The 27,613-nt window shown below is 37.7% G+C and overlaps 1 protein-coding gene across 2 annotated transcripts; it reads right to left on the reverse strand.

The window, feature by feature from the left end:
- Window positions 1-5,660: 5,660 nt before the first annotated feature.
- Window positions 5,661-26,905, reverse strand: LOC109805875 (pleiotropic drug resistance protein 1). Of its 2 annotated transcripts, XM_020368139.3 has the most exons (21): window positions 26,291-26,905; window positions 25,976-26,096; window positions 25,704-25,877; window positions 25,454-25,613; window positions 25,298-25,374; window positions 25,140-25,193; window positions 24,365-25,039; window positions 23,941-24,257; window positions 23,683-23,843; window positions 23,477-23,580; window positions 23,246-23,390; window positions 23,061-23,156; window positions 22,818-22,942; window positions 22,369-22,701; window positions 21,969-22,259; window positions 21,790-21,873; window positions 21,564-21,697; window positions 6,872-7,099; window positions 6,575-6,746; window positions 6,231-6,485; window positions 5,661-6,138 (listed from the first exon to the last, which is right to left on the reverse strand). In XM_020368139.3, exons 1-21 carry the CDS (start codon window positions 26,614-26,616, stop codon window positions 5,875-5,877), a joined length of 4,296 nt encoding a protein of 1,431 aa, XP_020223728.2. In that variant the 5' UTR covers window positions 26,617-26,905; the 3' UTR covers window positions 5,661-5,874. The 2 variants fall into 2 exon arrangements, with proteins under 2 accessions (XP_020223728.2, XP_020223730.1); XM_020368141.3 differs by lacking the exons at window positions 5,661-6,138; window positions 6,231-6,485 and having other exon boundaries at window positions 6,634-6,746; window positions 6,943-7,099; window positions 26,291-26,904.
- Between the last annotated feature and the right edge of the window lie 708 nt (window positions 26,906-27,613).

Raw genomic sequence — 27,613 nt, forward strand, 5'->3', positions numbered from 1 at the left:
CTATGCACTCTTTTCCCGCCTCAATCTTTTGTCCCAAAAAATAGAAAGATGGGTTTTGGCTGAGAGGGTTTTTAACGAGGCACATTTACATAATCAATAAAATGACTCATTCCATTCAACTTACATCTTTTTCGCATCATTTTACGCCTAACCTCAAATGAAGGTCGAGTCCGAACCTCGGTTTATTAAGGTCAAGTTTGAACCTTCACGAAAATCTAAGGTCGAGTCCGAACCTCGATTTATTAAGGTCAAGTTTGAACCTTCACGAAAATCTAAGGTCGAGTCCGAACCTCGGTTTATTAAGGTCAAGTTTGAACCTTCACGAAAATCTAAGGTCGAGTCCGCACCTCAGTTTATTAAGGTCAAGTTTGAACCTTCACGAAAATCTAAGGTCGAGTCCGAACCTCGGTTTATTAAGGTCAAGTTTGAACCTTCATGAAAATCTAAGGTCGAGTTCGAACCTCGGTTTATTAAGATCAAGTTTGAACCTTCACGAAAATCTAAGGTCGAGTCCGAACCTCGGCCTCATTATAGTAAAATTTAAACCTTTCCATAACAAATATATATATATACAAGCAAAATTCCCAGGATTTAACACTTGAGTTCAAAGCTGAAATAAATTACGATTACAAAATTAGCCTACACAGAGGCATTATCGCTGGAACTATCCTCAATGTTGTCCTCCTGGACCAGCTTCCCGAAGCGAACGACCTTCTCCACATGCATGCCGGAGAAGTCGAATCCTGGTGCAAGGAGCCTGGCCTGGCGAGCAGCCTTGAGGAAGCCCCTCTTATGCTCCACCACGATGGAGCGCTCGACCTCCTCAAGTCTCCTCTGTAATGCCGCCTTCGCGGCCTCCAGCGACGACAGGTCTACTCTCTAGGCAGCAATCTCCTGCTCTTTGATGCCAATAATAACCTCGTCGCGGAGACGCTCCTCGGTTACCGACACCAGCTCGCCCTTCAAAAATGCGACCTCATCTTCCAGAGAGCGAACCTGCTCCCGAGAAGACATCATCTCATCCCGGGACGAGGTAACCAGCTCCTGTAGCTCGGTTCCCTGCATCTTCGCTTCACCGAGGGCAGCAGTCAGAACCCCATTCTCCCCCTTCAGGACTTTATTCTCATCCTTCAGAGACTGAACAAGGCTTTTCAGCTTTGCCATGTCCTCTTGCTGCCTCGACCACTTGTGTTTCCAGTAATCCACAATGGCCGTTCCTCGCTAAAGGAAGATCTGGGCAGCATCAAAACTTCCCACTGGCCCGGCCGACTCAATCATCGCCTGATCGGCCATGCTCAACGACCCCCTCGGAAAGAACTTTTTCGGAGTCACCGCGGTGCTCCACAGAGAGTCGACCTCCTCCGACGCACTCAAGTGCTCCAGCCGCATGGGCGCGCCCTCTTGCGCATAGCGATACGCAAGGTACGGCCGCTTCGGCCCGGGGACCGGACCAGGGGTAGGGAGCCCGGGGCTCGATCCCTCCCTACGAACCTCGGCAGAAGAAGGCGCAGATACCCCAGTGCCACTCCCTGCCTGCGAAAAGCAAGAGCACTCTTCTAAGAACAAAAGTATACAGAAGGGTAGAACGCCAAATACCACAGAAGGACTAACGGCTTACCTCACCAACAGGAGCAACAGGTACTGCACCCCGAACCACTTCCCCGGCGACATCCCCCGCCTATGGACAACAACCTCAAGTCAAAAATGACGAAAATAGAAACAAGACTAAGAAAAGAAAAATACTCACCGCGGCAACCCGCCCAACAACCCGAGCCGGCATCTCGCCGGGTTGAACGACTGGCTCAACAGCCGGCGCCACCTCTTCGACAGCCACACGATTGACCCCCTCCGACCGCGGACTCCCAGCAAGGTCCACCACCCCAGCTTCTACAACCTGGGAAGCTACCTCCCCTGTCTCATGAGGGGCAGAGGTCCCCCCGATCTTTCCCCCACCCCTCTTTCGCTTCCGGTTGACTTTCAGAGGGGAAACCTCCACCTCTAGAGGCTCGGAAACCCCGAGCTCAGTCACGTCGAAGCTGGGCTTCAGCTTGAGCCACAAGTCTTTTCCTATAAGGCCTACAGACAGAAAATAAGGCACGTCAGCAAAGAAAGACTACACAAACCTCAACAAAATACCAAGATGTAGAACACTCACTCTCCAAGCCCCTTTCCCTATGCGCCGAATTCTCGAGCGACAGGATGAGTTTACAATCCAGCAGCCGGGGAAGTGCCTTAAGACCCTCAATGGCGGCTACCTCCAGAGCCGTCAGCTGCAAAGGGTCCACCCCGTGAAACCCGGACGGGTCGCAGCACCAATAAAAAGGAAATCTTGGCAAACCGCCGAAGTGGAACACCTCATCCTCCAGAGGGTCGACGCGGACAAGGGCAACCCGGAAGAATCCCTGCCTATAATTCTTGTAAGACTGGGAGTACAGGGTGAATAAGCCCTCATCTCTACCCCCGTTCAAAGAAAGAACGCCATAAGGCAGAGCACCCGCCTTCAACTGATAGAAGTGGAGAAAGACCCGAAGGGACACCTCTATCCCTAGAACCACACACAAGACTTGAAACGCCCTTAAGAAACCCCGACTGTTGGGATGCAGCTGGCTAGGAGCCACGTTGACGTAATTCAGAAAATCACACTCAAACTGAGTGAAAGGAAGACGGACACCCAAGTCCCTGAAAAAACACTGGTAAACATAGAAATGAGGAGGGTCGGTAGGGCTCCCCATGTACACGCCCTCACCAGCTGGACAAGGCTCCAACCGAATCATCCGAGAAATAGAGGGGTCACAAATTCTATGTGTTCTCCAAACCGCGTTGACCTCTAAAACCGATTTGAACACACTCCCGACCTTAGCCATCTCACGCTTAACCCAGGCGTACCCAGGAATGCCTAACTCCAAGTCCTCAGACGGAGGCGGGTCTGCCCTCTTTTCGGCGACGGCCTTCCCGGTAGCCACCGCCTTACCACGCGCCTTGCCCCGAGAAGGTGCAGAAAGACCGGCACCACTTCCCCCAGCCATGGGAAAGACGAGAAAGACTCGAAGAAGGTCGGGGAAGAAGGAAAAAGAAGACTGTAGAAAGGAAACACCTGGTACTCTCCCTCAGAAATTAACCCTAACAACAAAGGGGTTACCGGAAACGGCGGCAGAAACGAAGAAGACGGAGACGGAAGACAAGCAGAAAAGCAAGAGCAACGGCGTGCACAAGAAGCCACAAGAATGGAAAAGAGCAAAGTGAAAAAGGCCAAGAGGCGCGAGTGAAAGAAAAGAAAAAACTCTCCCCCAGAATTTCAAAACGGTCACGACACGTGTCACCCAAGGGACACGCTTGACCACGCATTAAATGAGACCCCTTATGATAGAGGAAGCCATCATTGCATAATCGTCATGACCACTAACGCGTGTTTCGAAATACGAAACGACTTTTGCACGCGTGGCATCTTGACAGGCGGACATACGCGAAGGGTCACTTCCCCCTGGCGAGCTCGGTCTTAACTCCTCAACCTACGGTCTTCGGAGCTCGGGGGGCTAGTGTACTGACCGTACCGCGAAGCCGAGCTCCAAGCTCGACATCACAGTACCAGATGATCTCGGGCACGCGTCATACGACGTCAGCTCGGCATTCAAGTGAATTACAACTGATTCCCGAGAATCTCGCCCATACGAGATCCATTATCTAATCACTAATTACCGAAGATCTTGCCCCAGACGAGATCCGCTATCATATCTTATCTCAGGCCCAGAGCCCAAAGCAACCCTAATTCACTCCAAGGTACGTGCATTACTTATACGAGACTATTACTCATACAAACCCTAACTTTAGCATCGGAGTCTCTTTTGTAGGTACCACCCCCATCTTGGAGCATCAGTGTACCAGTGAAGGAGGCTCACCAATCTTACTTGGAAGATCGTCCCTACGACAAATTCCGGTAAGAATAGAATGTAAATTACCTTCATTTTTTTTATGAGAATTGTAGCACAAGATGAGAATTGTAGTTTAGAGTTAAATATGGAAGAAAGTGAAAAATTAGAGAAAAACAATAACACTTATGGTTTAGGGTTAAAAATGGAGGAAAAATGAAAAATTAGAGAAAAGTAATAACATTTGTCATCCCTTCAACTTTCTTCTCTTTTATTAATTAGTTGATGTTTAAGATCATATTTTGCTTCTATAATAATTTAATTGACTTCTTCAATAAATTATCTTCCTCTTATGTAAATAAAATAGAGGAAAGAAAGAGACAAACTAATAGATAGAGAAAGAAAGTTACCTAAAAGAGTAAAAACAAGTTAGATATATAGAGGTGATTATGGACTAAGAGTGAGGTGTCTATTGGTTAAGGAGTTTACATGAGAAATGTAAGGGAATAAGGAAGGGTTGAAACATAAGCAAATATGTTGATGTGATGACAATATATAAGATTAGTTATATAACATATCAATATAATAGCTCGTAGCTCAACTTTTATATTATAAATAAATAGATAGATATATCTTCATAGCTACAAATCCTAAATATCTTCATATGCATTGTTGATGTTTTGTGTGATATGGTTTGGATGAGATACATGTTTGCTTGGAGTGTTGTAGCTTTCATATATGATTGTGGAGTGATGTTGTATATTATATGATTATTTTCTATATATATATATACACACACATATATCTTCAAACTATAGCTTATCCTTTCTTTTTTTATAGTGATTTGGACTGCGATGATCATATGTTATATGAGAGTAGATCAGGACTAGGTATGAGGAGATGTTGTTGGTAGGGGTGTGATTTTTTTTGTTAATGGTGGTGCTTCTACATGTAGCTTGTATAGTCATACTTGACCAACACTAGGGTATAGGATTATTTGGAATTACTGTACACATATATATGACTTGTTTATAACAATTCACATGTTTTTACTTTTATACTCATGTTATATATATATATATATATATATATATATATATATATATTATTTATTTATGTATGATGCATTTCTTCCTTTAAGACATACATTTCTTCCTTTAACCCTATATGTCTTAGTAATTTAATTTTGACTGCTAGTGGTAATAATTTCATTTAGGATGACAACCAATAAAGGTCATTACATATATAATTCTTATCTTTTTTAATTGAACCATCCACAAATTTGTTTGAAAAGGAGAATTGGTTTGAAAAAGAGAATTGCATAATTACAAATTCAAAATATTAGTAATATGTATCATCTCAAATGTAATAATTTCAAGCTACTAAATTTTAGGACATTTTTTCAGCATTATTGCTCATGAATTTTTTATTTATAGTTTTGCTTATTATATTTTATATCTTTAATTTTAATTATTGTTTAATGCATCTTATAATTCAGTTGAATTTCAAAATTTTCATAATGAAAATCCAAAGTAAAAACATAACATACTTTTTCTTTAATATATATCACTAGAATATAGAAAATAAGTTGTTCCAATAATTTTCTTATAAATCATGTTAATGATAGAGTGAACTTAGGTAACTAAAATCACAACAAATAAATTATATACAAAAATATTCTTCTGTTAATTTATAATAAATATAATTCTATATATAATTATTTTAGTTATTTTAATTTTTTTTATTAAATATAATAATTTTAATCTCTTCAAAATATATTTTATATATTTGTTTACCCGCGCAATAAGAAACTTTCTTTTGAAATTCATCATACATTTATAAAAGAAACGACCTTCAAATTGGCTGGTGTTGCATAAACGATTAAATGATGGATACAGTATAAAGAGAAGAAAAAGAAGAAGAAGAAAAGAAAAAAAGTATGACAAGAGAGGGAGAGAAAATAAAAACAAAATATAAAGGATGTTTCATGTTGGAGAAAGAGTCCAATCTATCTCTTTTGGAAGTTAAAGTTCTTAATTGCAACAGCAAAAGTAAATCCAAATAAAACCGCAAATCCAAACACCGCAACAGCACAAACTCCAAGGAAGTCATGTTTGATACCAAAATAGGCTTCTACGAAATATTTCACAGGCACGTAATCTATTGAAGGCATTGGATCCATTATATCTCCAAACTGAGATGCAACCAATCCATATAGGGTCCAAGCCACTGGACATGCCCAATAGTACCATCTCCACCAAATGGGGATGCTCTGTGCAAAATGAATAAGAACATTATTCATAAATATGATTATTATGTTCTCAATGTATCAAACTATTTATTCTAAGGGTGGAAAAAACTTACAAGTCTTCTGATAACAAATCCTGAAAAGAGATTCCAAACTGCATAAAATGCAGCAGCCGTAATGGCAGAAACATGGTGGTTTGGTGTCACTGCCACAGCCATCATGCCGAAGAAGGTGAAGTACAACAATGTGAAGTACATGAAAAATAGATACCAAAAGAATTTCTTTGCAGTCCACTCAAATCCGATCATGGCATAAACTATTACACCATATGTCATGGCTTGAGTAAAGATATAGGGTAGCTCTACCAGAATCTGTGACCAAAAGTAGGGAGTTTGTTAACATGAGCAATGTAATCAAACTAAAGTACTAAAAATGTCTGCAAAATAAATAATGTTGTTACATTTGCAAATGCATAGGGTAAGGCAGAATACATCCCAGCAGCCTTTTCTCTATAAAACACAGTTCTTTCAACTGATATCACAGGCTGTACAGCGGAAGAATGTATTACTCCAAGGAAGAGAACAGAAATATACATTGAACCTAGAGCATTCAACAGGTCTTGCAGTTCAGAACTGTAAAATCACCGCAAGGAATCAGAATTGAAGTGGAATTAGAAGATGTAACAAAATGTAAAATGAGTTTTTCTTGTGGTGATTAATAAGAAATTATTTTAAAATTTTCCATATTTTTGACTTACTGTTTTCCCCCAAGGTCCCAGAAAATTGTTCCAAACAACAGTGCTACAATAATAGTGAAGAAAAATCTCACAGCTGTGTATGGAGGATTACGCCAATATGACCAACGTTGTTTCCATAAACAAGCTTGGCATTGGACTAAGAATGACTGAGAGTATTGAGTTGGGAATTGAAGATCCTTTGAACCAGGAGCAGGCTGACCAAGTTCCTGTATGAGCTGCTTGTTTCTCCTAAAAGCAATGAATAACTCATTTAAGCATATTGAAAACTATTATCAGAAGCCGAAGAAATCATTCTTCTTGTTTTATTCAAATGATTGGTCTAGTACATAAATAGATAAAACAGTGAAATAAAAAGGAAACAAATAATAGACAATTCCTATAATTAAATAGGAATCCTTATAAATCAGTAGCAACAATAAAGAATAAATTGTAGACCCTAATCCTTGAAATTCTGCAACATAATAATATCCCATAAATTTTGGGATTTCTATCCAACACTCCCCCTCAAGCTGGTGAATAAATGCTAGTCATTCCCAGCTTGCTAACATTAGACTCAAAATCCGACTTCAACAAAGCCTTTGTTAGTAGGTCTGCTTCTTGCAATTTGGTTGGAACATAATGTAGAGAAAATGTATCATTTTCCATTTCTAACTCGATGAAGTTTCTGTCAATTCTTATATGTTTCATCCTATCATGTTGCACTGGGTTATGTACTATGTTGATGGATGACTTGCTATCACTGTATAGTTTCACAGGCTCTTGAAGGGGAATAAAAAAATCATGCAGTAATCTTTTTATCCAAATCAATTCACAAACTCCTTGAAGAATTGCTCCATATTCAGCCTCTACATTGCTTCTTGCAACAATTGATTTTTTTTTACTTCTCCGTGTCACTAAGTTTCCATATACTTTTGTACAGTATCTTATTCAAGAAAGCATTCTTCACATATAATTGGTGTAGTTTCCAATCCAGATTTTCTGCAAGAGAAATGAAAATTTTAATAAAATTAAGTTTTGCAACTGGTGCAAATGTTTCTTCATAATCTATACCATGGGTTTGGGTATAGCCTTGGGCCATTAGCCTCGCCTTATATCTGTCTATCTTTCCATCTGCAATCATTTTTATGGTAAATATCCATCTGCAGCCCACAACTTTCTTATCCTTGGTAAGCTTGACAATATCACAGGTCTTATTTGCTTCTAGTGCAGCCATTTCCTCTAGGATAACAACTCTCCATTTTTCGTCTTTTAGAGCATCGAAGATAGTGTTTGGGATCTGAACTCTATCCAATTCTTTAACAAAAGCTCTATATCTCAGAGATGGGTTAGAATATGTGAGGAAATTTGATATAGAATGCTTTGTACAAGATCTAACTCCTTTCCTTAAGGTAATAGGCAAGTCAAATCCATCTATAGTATCATTTTCAACATTAAAATTTTCAACTGCACAATTACCTTCAGTGTTACGGTCTATTGCTTTCACATAATTTGGCTTCAGGTCAGAAGATTGACCTTGCAAAGGAACATTATGTCTCCTAGTGTAGAATTTTGGAAAAAATTTGAACTCATTTTGAGTTCTTTTTTTTAATTCTCCCCCTTGACTAGTTATTTGTGTAGATTTTGTTTCGGATTCTTTTTGTATAGATTTAGGTAAAGGAAGAGAAATTGGATGAGATGGAAGGATCCAAATGAAGGAGTTCAATCATATTCTCCCCCTAAAATGAATCATTGTGAAAGAAAGATTGATTTTCAAGAAAAGTGGTATCACATTGATGAAATAACACTAAGGCCGAGAAGACCAAGAGGTGATATATTAAAGGAGGCAAGAGGAATGGGTTAGTGAGGCCACTTTTGGACCTTAGCTCCTAAGTTCTTATTAGCATAGCATTTATTTTATTCCTATTTTGCCCTTATCTTTGATTCCAAATTTACCCTTGTACTTTGGGGTATTTTAGTCATAGAATTTATTTTACTTGTATTTCCAATTTTACCCTTGTATTTTGGGGTATTTAGGACTTAGAATTTATTTTCTTTTGTATTTCTCATTTTACTCTTGTATTATGGAGTGCTCTAGATGATTAGGGTTTTTAATTTTGGGCTAGGGTGTTAATTAGAGGGTGACGCATTTTGATAGACCATGGGCCAAGGGCCCAGTGACCAGAGCTATGGCTAGGAGGATACAGGAAGAGCTGGATCTTGAGAAGACTAATGGGCTTGTTAGGCCCAAGATAATCTTCACTTGGAATGCTCTATCATGAAGAGAAGGCCTAGTTCTATTTGTTCATATTGTACAGTTTATACATAGTCTATTATATAGGTTATTTTTGCCTTTGTATTTGAGAGGCACTTTATTTGCTTTTTCCTATTATGTGTATATTGATTTTGAGGTAGGTTACTTGGAGAGTTTAACTCCATTTAACCTCCCTAGTTGACACACTCATTCTTTATTTTTTCAGTAGGGAAAAGGGGGTGACATTTAGCAAAGCTTGGGGTGTGACAAGTAATTGGGCCAGAACTGGGCCTAGGCAAAATTTTACATATTGGACTCATTTTGCTCCTAATTTTTCATAGATTTGATTTAGCTAGGTCTCATCATCATATGATGAACCTAACTAAACCAAATCAAACATTTTTGAATTAATTCAAGGAGCAAATATGAACCAAGGCCGCCTAGCTCTCCTACTTGTTCTTTGGCCGAAATTCACTTGTTACTCTTCAAGGTTTGAAGCTTGCCTTGCAAGCTTCTAAACCTTGGAAGGTTAAGGCAACCTTACCATGGTTCTTAAGTGAACCATGGTCAAGGATGGCTTCTCCTACAAGCTTCCTAAACCGTGGGGGTTAAAGCTTACCCTACCATGGTTCCTAGTGAATCATGGTTTAGGATAGCTTCTCCTACAAGCTACCTTTCCCTATAAATTCCTAAACACTACATTTGTAATCACTTTTGAAATAAATGAGAATCAATCTTCAGATTTTTCTCTCAACTCAAGAGTCCAAAACCGTGAAGAATTTCTACTCTAAGAAATTCTCCAAAGTTCTTCAAACCTAAGCCTAGGTTCTTCAAGCTTCTCCATCCAAGAGAAGTAACCGAACCTCTAGCAAGACTTCTTCTCCATTGGAGTTGCTTCATGGAGTTTCAAAGAGTCCTTGAAGGTTTATCTCAAGAGCATATTCGGTCCTAAGCATGGAGCTATTGAAGAAATCTCAATCTACTCCAACTAGTTCCATCATTTTTGGTATCTAGAGCCTAGTGCTCTTGAGGTTTTGTTTCCAAACTTTTCTACTTGAATCCGTGTTGTATCTTCCTTCTATTACATGTCTTCTTATGTTTGCTGAATGGATCTAGATTTTATTCACACTTTGATGGATCCAAAATGTCACATAATAATTGTTTGATTCATATTTGCTTGTCTCCTAATTCTTGAATCAAACCGGTTTTGTTGTGCTTTAGGTTCCTATACTTGTGCTTTTAATTTTGCTTGAGTCTCTCCATTCTATAACATGTGTCCGTGATTGGACAACATTCATATTGCATAGATTTTATTTTTGAATCACTTGTTTTGTCCTAGAAAGTCATGTGTAGTCCTTTGTATGTTGAAACTTCCTAGACTAGCTTGTTTGACCTAATTTTGTTTTGTGTTTTGTGTCCGAAATTTGTGTGTCTTTTTCTTATTAAATCTGAACCTTACTATATGTGCTTTTGATTTACATGTTTGAGTTCCTAATTTGCTATTAGTTCTAGCAAATTTCCTAGAGTTAGGTTTCTATTATGTCTTGTTAAAAAGTTTTGTTAAAAAAAATTGTTAAACACTACTCCTATTAGGTTTCTTGTGTCTTGTTGAGTGGCTGAACCTTATTAAAATTTTTTGAGCCTTAAAACAGAGACAAAACAGAGGTGTGAGTGTCTTAAATGCATGAGAAAAACAAAGGAAAAAGTGCTTAAAAATTTGACCTAAAATACTACAAAATTGTGAAGCACTAGAAAAGAAACATGCATGTGAACACCTTTGTTTTGTGTAAACATTTTGCTGCAGTTTTTCTATATTGAAACCGAGACTTATAAGTGATAAAAAGGCATTGAAACTCCTGAATATCAAAAGAAAAATAAGTGAAAAATATTTTGCAAAAGAAAAAGAAAGAAAATAGCAAAAGAAAAAGCCAAAGGAGTGAAAATTTTAGCAAACTTTGCTCTCGGTTTTGGTAATTCTTTGCCTACATATTTTGTTGATCCAGCCACATCTTTGTGTCTTGTTTTTGTTTATAATCTTAGCTTTTGATTTGGTAATCCATTCTAGTGCCATTCCTAGGTTATTCTTTTGTGTGCTAGCTTTCTAAAATTTGCCTTAATTTTTGCTTGTCAAATTTTGTGGAACTCTTTCTAGTCTTGTCTCATTTCTCTTCTACCAATTGGTGTAGCTTTCCTAAATTGTTCATTTTCAGTTTTAGCACTAATATTCAGTCTTGAAGGTGGTTGAGTGCTTCTTGAAAGGTGTAGGAGGCCAAGGCAAAGGACATCCACTTGAAGGCTTTGGTGGTTGCTTAGGGAGTTTGTTCTCTCTTGGTGGCTAGGCTCTTGGAAACACCTAGAAGTGACTAACATCAAAGTTGCTTCTAAAGAGAGGAGTGAAACACCTTGTGAGGCTGCAGTTGGTGGCTGATTTGGAGCAACAAGAAACTAAACTAATTGTGAAAATTTTTTGTGAAAATCTAGAACTAAATTTAGTGACGGAAATTTTGGTTTCTAAAACCTAGTTTTTCATTACAAAATTCGTCTCTAAATTTGTTCTAAATTAGTGGCTAATTTGTTTGCCTTGAAATTAGGTGCAGCCACTAAATTCATTTGAGAGTGAATTTACATTTCATTTGGAGTGTAAATTTACATTTCATTTGAATCAAATTTGAATTTCATTTACCTTGTAATTTTTATTTTCTAAATTTTTTGTACAAGGCCTTTATTAAGGAGTGTCTTGGAGTGCCTTTGGTGTATCTCCATCTCTCCTTAAGAACTTTTATAGTAATCACGTGTAGTACTTGTGAGAGTGGTCCTTGAAGGTCTTTGGTGCCTTTCAAGCTCTCACTTAGGTTTAATTGCTTTCAACGTCTAGTTTAAGTTTTCAAGCAATTTATGTTTTAAGCAATTTATGTTTTCAGTCATTTAAGTTTTCAAGCAATTTATGTTTTCATGCTCTTTATGTTTTCAAGCATTTTATAAATTGTACACATAGGCACTTGCTTGTTATTTTCTTTAGAAAAGTTCTTTGTGAAATTTGTTTTGTGCAAGACAAAAGTACAAGGGGGTTTAGAGATTTTTACTTGAAGAGGCTTGGTTATTAAGTGGCTCTTTAGTAGCTCACCTCCCTCCAAAGTTCAATTTGTACTCTTAGACCTCTAAGTGCCAAGTCTAAAGCACTCCAAAACCTTATTTTCATAAAAACTATTTTTGTGTGAAAAATATCTCTTGAATTAAAATGTCTCAAGATTCCTCCCATAGTGAAAGTGATGGCTCTCCAAAAAGTCTTTCTTACATTACTAAAGAGCTCAAATCACTTAAACTATGGAAAAAGCAAGAGTCCATTCAAAGAGAGAAGGAAAGAATTGAAAGAGAAGGACAACTTGCTTATCTTGAGGAAGAGTTGAGAATTTTAAGACAAGAGGAGGAAAAATTGAAAGAAGATATGAAGAAACATAGGAAAAAGAGTAGGAGCTCACATTCCCAATACACATCCCCTAATGAAAGCATGAATCAAGGGGATCACTACCAACATACTCCTAGGAGAATTACTAGGCCAAGGGAAGTCAAGGTTGACCTCCCACAATTCTTTGGCAAAGATGATGTGGAGTCTTATTTAGATTGGGAAATGAAGGTTGAGCAACTCTTTGCTTGCCATAGGGTAAGTGAAGAGAGGAAAGTACCTTTGGCTGCCCTTAGCTTCCAAGGGCATGCCATGTATTGGTGGACAGCCCTAGAGAGAGAGAGACGCCTCCACAATGATCCTCCAATTCAATATTGGAATGATCTTAAAAGTGCAATGAGGAGGAGGCACATTCCTACCTACTATGGGAGGGAGCTTATGAATAAGCTCAAAAGGCTCCAACAAAGAGACATGTCTGTAGAACAGTACAGGCAACAAATGGAGCTATTAATGATGAGGGCTTGTATTAGGGAAGAGGAAGCTACTACTGTAGCTAGATTTTTGAGTGGTCTTAATTTAGAAATAAGAGACCAAGTGGAGCTACTACCCTACAGGGACCTAAATGACTTGGTCCAACTTTGTGTAAGGGTAGAACAACAAAGAATGAGAAAATCTTACAAAAATAGCTCCAACTCTTCATTTCTAAAGAAAGATTCTAAGGAGGGAAAAACTTTTGAAAAGAAGAAATCTTTTGAACCCTCCAAAAATCTAGCCACAGAAAAAGATAAGGGAAAGGGAAAGGACACTACACACACTAGTTCTAGGACTAGTGATATTAAGTGCTTTAAATGTTTAGGGAGAGGCCACATTGCCTCCCAATGCCCCACAAAGAAGGTAATGATCATGAGGGGGCATGACATTTATAGTAGCCAAGATGAGGCTACTACTTCCTCTAGTAATAGTGAGGAAGAAGCAAGTGATCAAGAGAAAGGTGTAGAGTCTACTTTTCCTTATGAAGGGGAGCTCTTAATGATTAGGAGACTCCTCAACAACCAACCTAGTGATACTCTATCACAAAGAGAGAACATATTTCATACTAGATGCAAAGTTTCAAACAGTGCATGTTCTCTCATTGTTGATAGTGGCTCATGGTGTAATTGTTGTAGCACTAGGCTGGTTGAGAAGTTGGGTTTAACTACTAATTCCCATCCTAAACCTTATCAACTCCATTGGATTAATGAGGATGGTGATTTAGCAGTTGACCAACAAGTAAAGGTCAAAATTTCCATTGGGAACTATGAAGATGAGGTGCTATGTGATGTAGTACCAATGGAAGCTTGTCACATCTTATTAGGAAGGCCATGGCAATTTGATAAGAAAACCATGCACAATGGCCTTACTAACGAGATTACCTTTACACATAAGGAAAGAAAATTTGTGCTTCATCCTCTTTCTCCTCAACAGGTGGCTGAGGATCAAGCACAAATGAAACTCAAAAGAGATAGTGAAAAGAGATTTATAAAAAAAGAAGAAAAGAGAGAAAAAAAAAATCTGTGAAACTTAAGGATAGAGAGGAATCTAGGGAGAAAGGAGTTCCCTCCCTAGAGGTCGTTAGTCAAGAGAATAAAATTTCCAAACAAACCCTCTTGATTCAACAACCCTCTTATTTCCTTCTCTGTAAAGGAACTCTTTCTTGCACTGCCACATCTAGTGGACATGAGACTTTACCTAAGGGGATAAAAACACTTTTAAAGGAATTTTATGATTTATTTCCTCCTGAGGGTCCAATGGGCCTTCCTCCTTCTAGAGGAATAGAACATCAAATTGATTTGGTGCCTGGAGCTAGCCTACCTAATAGGCCTGCCTACAGGACCAACCCCCAAGAAACTAAAGAAATTGAGTCTCAGGTCCAAGATTTGTTAGAGAAGGGCTGGGTTCGAAAGAGCTTAAGTCCTTGTGCTGTTCCAGTGTTGTTGGTTCCAAAAAAAGATGGCAAGTGGAGAATGTGTTGTGATAGTAGAGCCATCAACAACATCACTGTGAAATATAGACACCCCATCCCTAGGCTTGATGACATGTTAGATGAGCTTCATGGAGCCATCATATTTTCTAAAGTTGATCTTAAAAGCGGATACAATCAAATTAGAATCAAAGAAGGAGATGAATGGAAAACCGCTTTCAAGACCAAGTTTGGATTATATGAGTGGTTAGTGATGCCCTTTGGGCTCACCAATGCTCCTAGTACATTCATGCGTCTCATGAATCATGTCCTTAGGGATTGTATAGGTAGATTTGTTGTAGTTTATTTTGATGACATCCTCATATATAGTAGGAGCCTAAGTGATCACATAGGACACTTAAGGCAAGTTTTTGATATTCTTAGAAAAAATCAACTTTTTGGAAATTTAGAAAAATGTACCTTTTGTGTAGATAGTGTAGTTTTTCTAGGATTTATAATTAGCAAAAAAGGGGTTCATGTGGACCCCGAGAAAATCAAGGCCATCCAAGAATGGCCCACTCCTAAAAGTGTTGGAGATATTAGGAGCTTCCATGGTTTGGCAAGCTTCTATAGGAGGTTTGTTCCTAATTTCTCCACACTTGCCTCCCCATTAAATGATTTAGTCAAGAAAAATGTGGAATTTATATGGGGAGAGAAACAAGAAAATGCCTTCATAACTTTAAAGCATAAGCTTACTCATGCACCACTTCTAGCTCTACCAGATTTTTCAAAAACCTTTGAGTTAGAATGTGATGCTTCTGGAGTTGGCATAGGTGCGGTTTTGTTACAGGGTGGGCACCCTATTGCATATTTCAGTGAAAAACTCAAGGGTGCCTCTCTTAACTACCCTACCTATGACAAGGAGCTTTATGCTTTGGTTAGGGCCCTTCAAACTTGGGAACACTACCTTATTCCCAAAGAATTTGTCATTCATAGTGACCATGAGTCACTTAAATATTTGAGGGGCCAAGGCAAGCTAAACAAAAGGCATGCTAAGTGGGTAGAGTTCTTAGAACAATTTCCATATGTGATTAAATACAAGAAAGGGAAAAATAATGTTGTGGCTGATGCCCTTTCTAGGAGACACACTTTGTTAATCTCCCTTGGATCTCAAATTTTGGGATTTAATCACATTAAGGAATTGTATACTAATGATCTCGAATTCAAAGAAAATTATACCCAATGCTTAGCAAAGCCTCAAGGAGGTTTCTATATTTCTGAGGGGTACTTATATAAAGAGGGAAGAATTTGTATACCCCAAGGATCTATAAGAAAACTCCTTGTTCAAGAAAGTCATGAGGGTGGTCTCATGGGGCACTTTGGAGTTGAAAAGACTCTAAGTTTTCTAAAAGAAAAATTCTTTTGGCCCCATATGAGAAGGGATGTTGAGAGGTTTTGCTCTAGATGTATAGCTTGTTTACAAGCAAAGTCTAAAGTAATGCCTCATGGCATCTATACACCCTTGCCTGTTGCTAACTCTCCATGGGTTGATATCAGTATGGATTTTATTTTGGGCTTGCCCAAGACCCAGAGAGGCATGGATTCTATTTTTGTGGTAGTGGACAGATTTAGTAAAATGGCCCACTTTATACCCTGCCACAAAATAGATGATGCAAGCAACATAGCAAGACTCTTCTTCAAGGAAGTGGTTAGACTTCATGGTCTACCCAAAACTATTGTCTCAGATAGGGATACTAAGTTCCTTAGTCATTTCTGGAAAACTCTTTGGAGTAGGCTAGGAACTAAATTACTTTTCTCTACTACTTGTCACCCACAAACTGATGGGCAAACGAAAGTAGTTAATAGATCCCTATCTACAATGTTAAGGGCAGTCCTTAAGGGTAACCATAAATCTTGGGATGAGTACTTGCCCCACATTGAATTTGCTTACAACAGGGTAGTCCATAAGACTACCAAAATTTCACCTTTTGAGGTTGTATATGGTTTTAACCCTCTTACTCCTTTAGACCTAATACCCCTACCAGATTCTTCTCATTATTTTCATAAAGAAGGGGTATCGAGGGCTGAATTTGTTAAGAAATTGCATGAGAAGGTTAAAACTCAAATACAACAACAAAATGAGAGAACTGCTTTAGATAGAAGCAAGGGAAAGAAAGCCCTCATTTTTGAGGAAGGGGATTGGGTTTGGCTTCACTTGAGAAAGGAAAGGTTTCCTTCTCAAAGAAAGTCAAAACTCAACCCAAGAGGAGATGGTCCCTTCCAAGTCCTCCAAAGAATTAATGATAATGCTTACAGGTTAGATCTTCCTAGTGATTATGGAGTAAGTAACACTTTTAATATAAGTGATCTTATTCCCTTTGCAGGTTATGATGAGGAAGAAGAACCTACAGATTTGAGGACAAATCCTTCTCAAGAAGGAGGGGATGATAGACCATGGGCCAAGGGCCCAGTGACCAGAGCTATGGCTAGGAGGATACAGGAAGAGCTGGATCTTGAGAAGACTAATGGGCTTGTTAGGCCCAAGATAATCTTCACTTGGAATGCTCTATCATGAAGAGAAGGCCTAGTTCTATTTGTTCATATTGTACAGTTTATACATAGTCTATTGTATAGGTTATTTTTGCCTTTGTATTTGAGAGGCACTTTATTTGCTTTTTCCTATTATGTGTATATTGATTTTGAGGTAGGTTACTTGGAGAGTTTAACTCCATTTAACCTCCCTAGTTGACACACTCATTCTTTATTTTTTCAGTAGGGAAAAGGGGGTGACATTTAGCAAAGCTTGGGGTGTGACAAGTAATTGGGCCAGAACTGGGCCTAGGCAAAATTTTACATATTGGACTCATTTTGCTCCTAATTTTTCATAGATTTGATTTAGCTAGGTCTCATCATCATATGATGAACCTAACTAAACCAAATCAAACATTTTTGAATTAATTCAAGGAGCAAATATGAACCAAGGCCGCCTAGCTCTCCTACTTGTTCTTTGGCCGAAATTCACTTGTTACTCTTCAAGGTTTGAAGCTTGCCTTGCAAGCTTCTAAACCTTGGAAGGTTAAGGCAACCTTACCATGGTTCTTAAGTGAACCATGGTCAAGGATGGCTTCTCCTACAAGCTTCCTAAACTGTGGGGGTTAAAGCTTACCCTACCATGGTTCCTAGTGAACCATGGTTTAGGATAGCTTCTCCTACAAGCTACCTTTCCCTATAAATTCCTAAACACTACATTTGTAATCACTTTTGACATAAATGAGAATCAATCTTCAGATTTTTCTCTCAACTCAAGAGTCCAAAACTGTGAAGAATTTCTACTCTAAGAAATTCTCCAAAGTTCTTCAAACCTAAGCCTAGGTTCTTCAAGCTTCTCCATCCAAGAGAAGTAACCGAACCTCTAGCAAGACTTCTTCTCCATTGGAGTTGCTTCATGGAGTTTCAAAGAGTCCTTGAAGGTTTATCTCAAGAGCATATTCGGTCCTAAGCATGGAGCTATTGAAGAAATCTCAATCTACTCCAACTAGTTCCATCACATTTTTGGTGCTTATTGGGTCTATTTTTGGTGTTAGAAAGGCTTAGGCCCAAGTGGAGGGCAAAGGTTGCATGGTCTTATCATGCACCTAGATATAGCCAATCTAAACCCAAAGATTCCATCCTTGGCCACCAAGTTGCATCTAGGTTCATTTGCATTTTATTTGGAATGCATTTGCCTACTCCAAATGCAACCCTAGATGCCTCCCCTCCTATAAATACCCAACACCCCACACCTTGTAAATACTTTGGATTATATGATATTGAGTGAGCATTTTATGCCTCAAAATCTCATCCTTAGTCACTAGGTTAATTCGGCTAGCCTACTTCATTCTCCACCCTTGGAGAGTGAAACCCTAGAGTGGCCTCCACCTACACTTGGAGTGAGCCAACCTTGAGCAACCATACATTTTTCCCCACCTTCACCTATTCACGCCAAAATCCATCTTCCACCTTAAACGCCCTTTTCTAAATCCTTTGGTGAGCCTAGATCTTTGGGCAAGGAGTCTCTCTTCAAGGAGCCGAAATCATCCATGGAAGGGAGGATTCCATCACACATGATATGTAGAATCATTGTGAAAGTCTATTGCTTCCACATGATTTGGCTCCAGGTCTAAAGATTGACCTTACAAAGGAACATTATGTCTCCTAGTGTAGAATTTTTGAAAAAACTTGAACTCATTTTGAGTCCTCTTTTCTAATTCTCCCCCTTGACTGGTTATTTGTGCAAATTCTGTTTCAGATTCTTTTTGTATAAGTTCAGGTAAAGGATGAGAAATTGGAAGAAAAATGGAAGAATCCCAATGAAAAGGTTCAATCATATTCTCCCCCTAAAACAAATCATTGTGAAAGAAAGGTTGATTTTCAAGAAAAGTGGTATCACATGATATGTAGAACCTTTTGGATTTTGGATAGTAACATTTGTACCTTTTTTGTGCAAGAGAATAGCCAAGGAATATGCATTTATGAGATTTTGGATCCAATTTTCCTCTTGTAGGACTTGAGTTATGAACAAAGACTGTACACCTGAATATTTTTGGGTGAATAGACTTCAACATTTTGACTAAAGGAAAAAAGCCTTTTAGATAGTTAAGAGGGGTTAAAAATTAGAGAGGTTTGGAGGGAAGACGATTTATAAGATAGGTAGCAGTTAACATAACTTCTCCCCAAAAATGGTTGGGAACATTTGTAGTGATCATAAGAGAACAAGCAACCTCCAAAATGTGCCGATTTTTTTCTTTCAGCAATCTTGTTTTGTTGCGAGGTATGGTTGCAAGAACTTTGATGGAATATGTCATGTTCCTATAAGTAACCATTAAGATCATTAGCGAAGTATTCCTGCCCCTTATCAATACGAAGGATGTGAATTGATGAGCCAAAAATATTGGTGACAAGTTTATGAAACTGTTTAAAGGTTGTGCTAGCTTCAAATTTTTCTTTCAAGAGGTATACCCAACACACACGAGTATGGTAATTTATAAAGGTTATAAACCATCTGGCTCTATTTATGTTAGGAATTCGATAAGGACCCCATATATCACTATGAATGAGGTGGAAGGGTTGTGATGGTTGATAGGGATGAGAGGGATAATTAGTTCGAGATTGTTTTGCAAGAATGCAATGTTCACACCTAAAAGAAGAAATATTTTTATTGATGAATAAATATGAATACAAGTGTTTCAAATAATTGAAATTAGGATGACCAAAACGATTGTGCCATAGAAAAACATTTGAATCTGACACGGTTGATAGGGAGATGGTTTGAGGAGAATCCGACTTTGAGGGTGAATTAGAAACAAAGTACAAACCATTGTGTTCCTTAGCATTGCCAATCATCATCCCCAAAGACATCCTAAAAAATACAATGAGAAGGGTAAAAAATTATTGCACAATTTAGATCTTTAGTCAATTTACTAGTAGATATGTGACTGTATTTTAACTTAGGAACATAAAGGACATATTTTAGTTTTAGTCCTGATAGGTTTAAGTCACCAGTACCAACTACCATTGATGAATTACTGTCAGCTACCGTAATAGTGACACCTTTATCAACTTTCTTGTATGACGCAAAGTCAGCAAATGACCCCGTCATATGGTCAGTAGCACCAAAATCTAGGATCCATTCTCCTGTATTTTCTTGTCTAGACACAAGAAAACAGACCATTACCTTTGGGAACAATGTTTTTTGTAGAGTTTGATGGTACAGAAGCTTCATGTTTGAGTTGAGAGAGTAGGTTCTTTAGCATATCCATTTGCTCATTAGAAAAAATACCAGAACATTACTTCTTTAAATCTGTAGAAGATTCAACAACATTAAAAGAGGCAGTAACTTTGCGTTGACTTCTAGGTTTTCAATTTGCAAGTTTTGCATGAATGAGCCAACATGTCTCCTTGGTGTGGTAAGGTTTTTGGCAATGATCACACCATGTCTTGGCCTCTTTAGGAAGGATAGTCTTTAGATCATTTTTCCTAGATACAAGATGTGAGTTTAGATGAGAATCCTCAATTGTAGGATTGTTTTGCAGCATCACTTTTCTCCTACTTTCTTCTCTTGTAACCATGGCAAAGGCTTCCTTGAGAGATGGTAGTAGTTTAAGGCCAAGGATTCGTCCCCTAACTTCATCTAATTCTTTTATAAGTCACTGAAAGAAATCAAATACCCTCTCTTTTTCCAGCATTTGGTCATACAATAATTTATCCTCGCAACATTTTCATGAAACAGTATAAAACAAGTCCATTTCTTGCCATAACTTGACCAACATATTAAAATACTTGATTACAGATTTGTTACCTTGTTGAGTATTATGCAAAGCTGACCTTATTTCAAAGCATTGGGCAAAGTACATCTCTTGAACAGGGGTCCATATTTCATGGGAAGTTTTGCAGAAAAGGTAAGTTCTGCCAATTTTAAGTTCCATTGACTTGATCAACCAAGTCATGACAATGGAGTTCTCTGCATCCCAACTATTGTAGGAAGGATCAGTCATTGGTGGCGCGATAGAAGCCCCTATAAGATAGCCCATTTTTCCTTTCCCTTTGATGACAAGAAGGACCGACTGGTACCATTCTCGGAAGTTTAACCCATTTAATTTGTGTTGGGTTATTTGAATTGAGGGGTTTAGGTCGATAGATTGGAAGGATGAAGCCATATGGGTTGGGTTGTTTAGGTTTCTATTGGAAGGCAAAATAATTTCTGGTGTGGATGGTTGTGTGGGTGGCACATCAGCCATGAAACTGTATTGAGTTTTCATCTAAGATGAAGAAGAGTAGGTTGTGATACCATATTATCATAAGCGGAAGAAATCATTCTTCTTGTTTTATTCAAATGATTGGTCTAGTACATAAATTGGTAAAACAGGGAGACAAAAAAGGAAACAAATAATAGGAAATTTTTATAATTAAATAAGAATCTCTATAAATCAGTAACAGCAATAAAGAATAAATTGTAGACCCTAATCCCTAAAATTCTGCAACATAATAATATCCCATAAATTTTGGGATTCCTATCCAACAAAAGCAAAGATGGTAATAGCTAGTATAGTCAACAAATTCTTATCTATATGCATTGGCCTACCTATATAGATCTGATTTCTTGTACAAGTCAGTAAAATCAACACCCAAACTAAGTTCTTGTGCTGTAGTTGTAACTTCCAACATCCAAGTAGCCGGGTTATATCCATCTTTGATTTTGCTCACCCCTTCAATGCTCTGGACAGTGGAAATTGTTGAAAAAATTTAGCATCTATTGTCAAGAATTATAGTAGTTCTCTTAATAATATTGAATTTAAGTATGATCTTACCTCAAAATACTTTATCATATTACTAGAATGACGACCCAGTGGCCCAACATATATTTCTTGTCCTCCACGCTTCAATAGTAATAACTGGAATCACACATAAAATATCATGTTAGATTCAAGTCTTAAGGAGAAAGAAACTAAATAATAAGACAACTTTATTTATCATTGTTATCACTCACCTCATCAAAAGCTTCAAATATGTCAAGGCTAGGCTGATGGATGGTGCAGACAACAGTTCTTCCGGTGTCCACAGTGTTCCTGACTGTTCTCATAACAATTGCAGCAGCTCTTGCATCTAACCCAGAAGTAGGCTCATCCATGAAAATGATGGATGGGTTAGCCACTAATTCAACTGCAATAGTCAGCCTCTTGCGTTGTTCAGTCGAGAGACCAATCTCACCAGGCAATCCAACCAGTGAGTTCCTTATCGGGTTCAGCTCCACCAGTTCCATGACTTCTTCAATGAACATCTGCAACCAATAGTCAAATCGTAAAGGTTTGAACAATCAGCCTCTAAGCAAAGAAAGTCAGTTATATAAATGAATAGCTTAAAAATTTTCATTCTTCCTACTAACTAACCAGTCTGGTATTGGAATCAACACTTGTAGGTAAACGAAGCCATGCTGAGTAGAGCAAGGATTCATAAACTGTAACACGAGGTGAGTGGATATCATTTTGCTCACAGTAGCCAGAGATACGAGCAAATGTTTCTTGCTTCTTAGGGTATCCAGAAATTTTGATGCTTCCTTCAATATATCCACCAGTTTTCCTACCAGCCAGAACATCCATCAAAGTAGTCTTACCAGCTCCACTTACACCCATCAAAGCTGTGAGAACACCAGGCCTGAATGCACCACTAACACCCTTCAAAAGCACCAAGTTATCCTCTTTCACACCTTGTTCCTTCATTTCCTGCCAGTTGAAACTAAAAGAGTTAGAAATCCAAAATGTTCCTGGCGGAAATTGAGTAAAATAGAAACTCTATTGAAAATCAAATGGCTAAATTTTTAACTTTGAATGCGATTTACATGTGGCATGTCAACAGAGTATAAGATTTCATCAAAGATGACAGAATGTGGTTCAAAAGGAAGAATCATTCCTTTTTTCTTTCCATGGCTTGACTCCGCAACAGAATCAGCTCTTCTTGAACTTTCTGCAAGACGTTTGGAAAAATATTCAACAACTTGAGGTTTATTATGAATTTCTAATCAACAAATACGCTTTCAATTGAGTATTAAATTCATGCGTGATATATAAGCAACATAGCGCACCTATATGTGGTAATTCGACTTCTGTTATGGTTCCTTCATTAGGTGTGTTTGTTTCTGGTTCTTCTTCAGTTATTGTTGCTTGTGGCTTATCAAATGCTGCAGATTCAGACGCATATTTATTAATAAAATCTTGCATTGCATTTCAGAAAGGATTTTAAAGTGCAAATGATTTGTAAAGTACTCACGTTCGAGGAATTGTAGAGCAAAAGCAAACAACATGTTGAAAAGGAACATGTATCCAACCAGTGCCCCAAAGCCTATCCAATACCAATATGAATCTGTGAAGAATGCACGAGTCTCCAAATATTGAACTCCTAAATTATGGGTAGCCTGTATTTGGAGGACAATGAAATAAAAATCGTACTTTTCTATACCAAAAGTATAAAAATTATAAAGTTGCAAGTTCAAGAAAATACGTTGTGCCAACTATTACTAAGAAATTCATTGACCACCAAAGCATTCTGTGCATACATTAAAGGTGAAATCCAATAACCCCAAATCCACCAGCTTTTGATATGCTCTGTTTCATTAGCAATGAAATGCAGAAGCATTAGCTTACTCTTGTTCATTACGACAGAAATGCAACAACTTTTTTTGTCACGTGTATGTTAATTGAGCTTACTTTTTGACAGAACGAAACCACCCAATGTAAGAAGCGTGACAAGAGTAAAGGCACCAAAAGTTGTGGCGACAGTAATATTTCTACCCAGTGCTGCAATAGTTCGAAATAATCCAGAAGCCATCTGACTGACAAATACTAGCAGAAGGTACTGCTTGAAGAACCTGCACAACATTCAAGAACTCACATCATAAGTAACATGAAAACTAGTAAAGGTACCAATATTCACATGCTCCTAACTAAAAAAAGGTTCTTCAGTACCTCCCAAAATTTGGATCAAATCCAATAACATAGTAGGTGAGAAATACCCAAACAGCAACCTCTACAATTGTGAGGGGAATCCTTATAATCCATGTTGGAATAGCATATGCCCAAGAGGGATAAAAAAGACAGTCTCGTTGCTTGTAGAAAACAGGAAGCCTAGCAATGGTCAAAGTCATCTCAGCCATTCCATTAAACATAATTGTTACTAATGTAAAATATAGAGCACCAGCATAAACATTCGCATCAGCTTGATTTTCATGATGCATCTCCGTTCGAAAAAATATTGACATTCCAATAAGGGCCATGATGACAAGCTGAAAAGCATCGAGAGCAAAATGATAAGTGTGCAAAATAATCTTTTGAATGAAATAAAGTGTATAATTTTGATTGACATAAACCAATATAGAAGTCTAAAACCAACCTGACATAGCTTGAAGATGTAAACAAATGAATTCCTTTTCACAAACAAATATTCCCTTGAGATGTTAGCCTTTAACAACTCCTTCTTGTTGATACCATACTTCTTGGTGGTTAATGCAGCAGGGTGGCTCTTAGTCTTGTCAAATGGAACAGCAAGTTCCTCTCCAAGTTTCCTACCAATATGGAATGATTGAAATGCCTCAGCAAATTGAGTGATAGTGACAAATCTGTATGGTTGATCTCTGCGCACCCGGTACTGTGCTTGATCTTTCTTGGAAGTCACTTCTTGAAGAAAGTCAGCAACACCTTTCCTATCAGGACATCTGAAACCCATAGTTTCAAAGAAGTCGAGAACATATTCACGAGGGCCATGGTAAACAACTTGGCCATCAGAGATTAAGATAATGTCATCGAAAAGGTCATAAGTTTCGGGTGCTGGCTGGAGCAAAGATATAACAGCAGTTCCATTTAGAATGTGAACATATTGCTTGAGAGAGCTCACAATCTGGAATGTTGTGGAACTGTCCAACCCTGTGGAGATTTCATCCATGAATAAAGCATTTGCTGGTCCAACCAACATCTCTCCTGTAGTAAGACGCTTCCTTTGTCCTCCAGAGATTCCACGCCGCATTTCATTCCCCACTATAGTATCAGCACATATATCCAACCCCAAAATCTGCAAAATTATTCAGTTAAATAAATCAAGACCTTGGCCTTCATAACAAACTTTAACACATGTCATCACACAATTGAACTGAACTTTGTTTAAGCATTACCTTCAGTGTATAATCTGTTATGATGCTTGACTCCTGGCCTTCAGTTGCAGTTGCCTGTTATATCAAAAGATAATGCAAAGATAGAATATAGAATTTTTATTTTTTTTGGTTTTCTTATCCTACAGAAATAAAGATTTAGAAGTGCTACTTCTTCTCACCTTCATGTAGACATCAAGATCCGGGTCAGGCTTGATATTTGCTGCTTTCTCTCTTTTAGACAACTCAGTTAACATGTCTGTAGATCCAAAAAAATATGACCAGTCATGCTTGAATTAAATTTGAAAAGGTTGGCAAGGTGGTAAAGATGGACTAACCATAACGTGATCCCACCCCTTGGCACCTTGCTGAAAAAGCCAAGGTTTCTCTCACAGTCATTTCCGCAATATGAACATCATGTTGGCTGATGTATGCAGCAGTTCTCTGAGGCACAAACTCATTCATTCCTTGTCCATTGTAAGTCACTCTTCCAGATACCTGAACAACACATAGGTATTCATATTAGACTTTCTTTTCTTTTTTAAAGAAAAAGTGATCCTATATCTATCTAAGAGAAATATGTTTCACCTTAAGACTTTTATCAAGCTTTCCTGACAAGGCCAAAAGAAATGTACTCTTTCCTGAACTTGGAGGACCCAAGAGCAGTGTCATCCTGCCAGGTTTAATAATCCCACTAACATCTTTTAGAATAGTCAAGTGTTTCTTCTTGCTTGCGATGATATGGAGAAAATTCATAAATCCCTGAAAGACCAAAATAGAGAAAGAACGTCATAAGACTAACTGCAAAACAGAACAAGAAAAACCAAAAATTTTGAACTCTAGAACCAGCCTTTCTCTACCTCAATGAAATTAGTAGCAAAGTTGATGAAAGTGGGCAAAGCTCTACTTCCCACAAAAGCCTCTGCCTCGATATTAAGGTGCTCATATCGAACTTCAATTGTAGGAATATCAAGCCCAACTCTATAAGAAAACATAGTAAAAGAAAAGGCACGAGACTTAGAAAAGCCTATTAACAATTTCTTGATAAACATAAGTCTGTTTAGATACAAACTTAGGAGAGAGTTTCTTTATCAAAAAATACTCTTTATTTTGGATAAAAATCTCTCAGAAGCGCTTCTAAGTGTATTCAAATAGGCTCTAAGCTGTATATATACCTATCAATTCTCTCCTTGAGCCTTAACAAGAACTTTTCATTGTCCTCTTCAGCTACTTTGAGCAACCTATCAAGAAGTTTCTGTCTCTCCTGGAAGCTAAGATCAGTGACATCGATTTCATTGACGGCACCATGAGATGCGGTCAACAAGCCTTTCCTGAGACGGTTGTAGGTAGGGAGCCTCTCAAGTGCAGCCCATTTGAGAGCTTCTTCGTCATCCTCTTGGCGGAAAGACCTTGAGAATACGTCATCGCCGCTGTTTCTCCAAACTGATGAACTTCTTGATCGAAAACTGTTACTTGCTCTGTATATATCACCTCCCTCCATTATGGTTGTTGCTGTTACCCGCCACCTTGTTTCTTCTTCTTCTTCTTCTTCTTTCGTCTTACGTAATGAAACCAAACAAGACACTGCTATTTCTTCTGTGTGCAAATGAACGATCAAGAATCAAAGAATATAAATAAATAAAAACAAGTACGTTTATTTATATGTCTCAGTCTTTGATGTCTAAAACAGGCGGGATTGGAATGGTCAAATGTTCATATAAAATACTAAAATAGTAGTACACATATTTTTATTTTTCTCTAACAGTAAAATAAAAATAAAAGGCCAAAATACAATTTTGCTCAAGCTGCAAAAATTTTCATCTTCTAAATATTCATTTTAATATTTTTATTTTTTAAACTTATGTTAATATTTTCTGTTTATACCATGATGGCATTTGATTTAGTGACAAAAATTTAAACTTTTTTATTCAATATATTTTAAATTCCATTTCATAAAATAAGTATGTTCAAAGTTCAAACCAAATAGGACATAATTATTAGGGTACTTCATAGTGACTTGAGATAGCATATGTAGGATTATAGATTTAAATTATATAGTTCTCATTGTAATTTCTATGATAAAAAAAATTAAATAGGACATAAACTTGTTGAAAATGTGAGTCTTAAGAAAATCTCAAAAACTAAAAAATCTACGTATTATAATTTTTTCCGGTTTTTTGTGGGCCTTATTTTTAATGTGATTTTTATTATATTTATGACTATTTTCTATTTGAATATTAATTAGATTTGGTACCTTTATACGGATGAATTTAATAGAACAAATTTTACATTTTAAATTAATATAAAAAATTTGTTTAAAATTGTGTCTTAAAATTAAAAAAAAAAATATCACTGTCTCAAAAAGAATATTAGAAAAAAAATTAAATTAAAAAGATTGAAACATAAAAGATCAAAACAAATTTCCATGATAAGGCAAATGAAAAAAAATCATAACAGGATGATAAGCTTCAGTTATATATATATATATATATATATAT

The sequence above is a fragment of the Cajanus cajan genome, chromosome 10 (assembly GCF_000230855.2).
Source record: "Cajanus cajan strain Asha chromosome 10, NIPB_CcT2T_4, whole genome shotgun sequence".
Taxonomy (NCBI): Eukaryota; Viridiplantae; Streptophyta; class Magnoliopsida; order Fabales; family Fabaceae; genus Cajanus; species Cajanus cajan.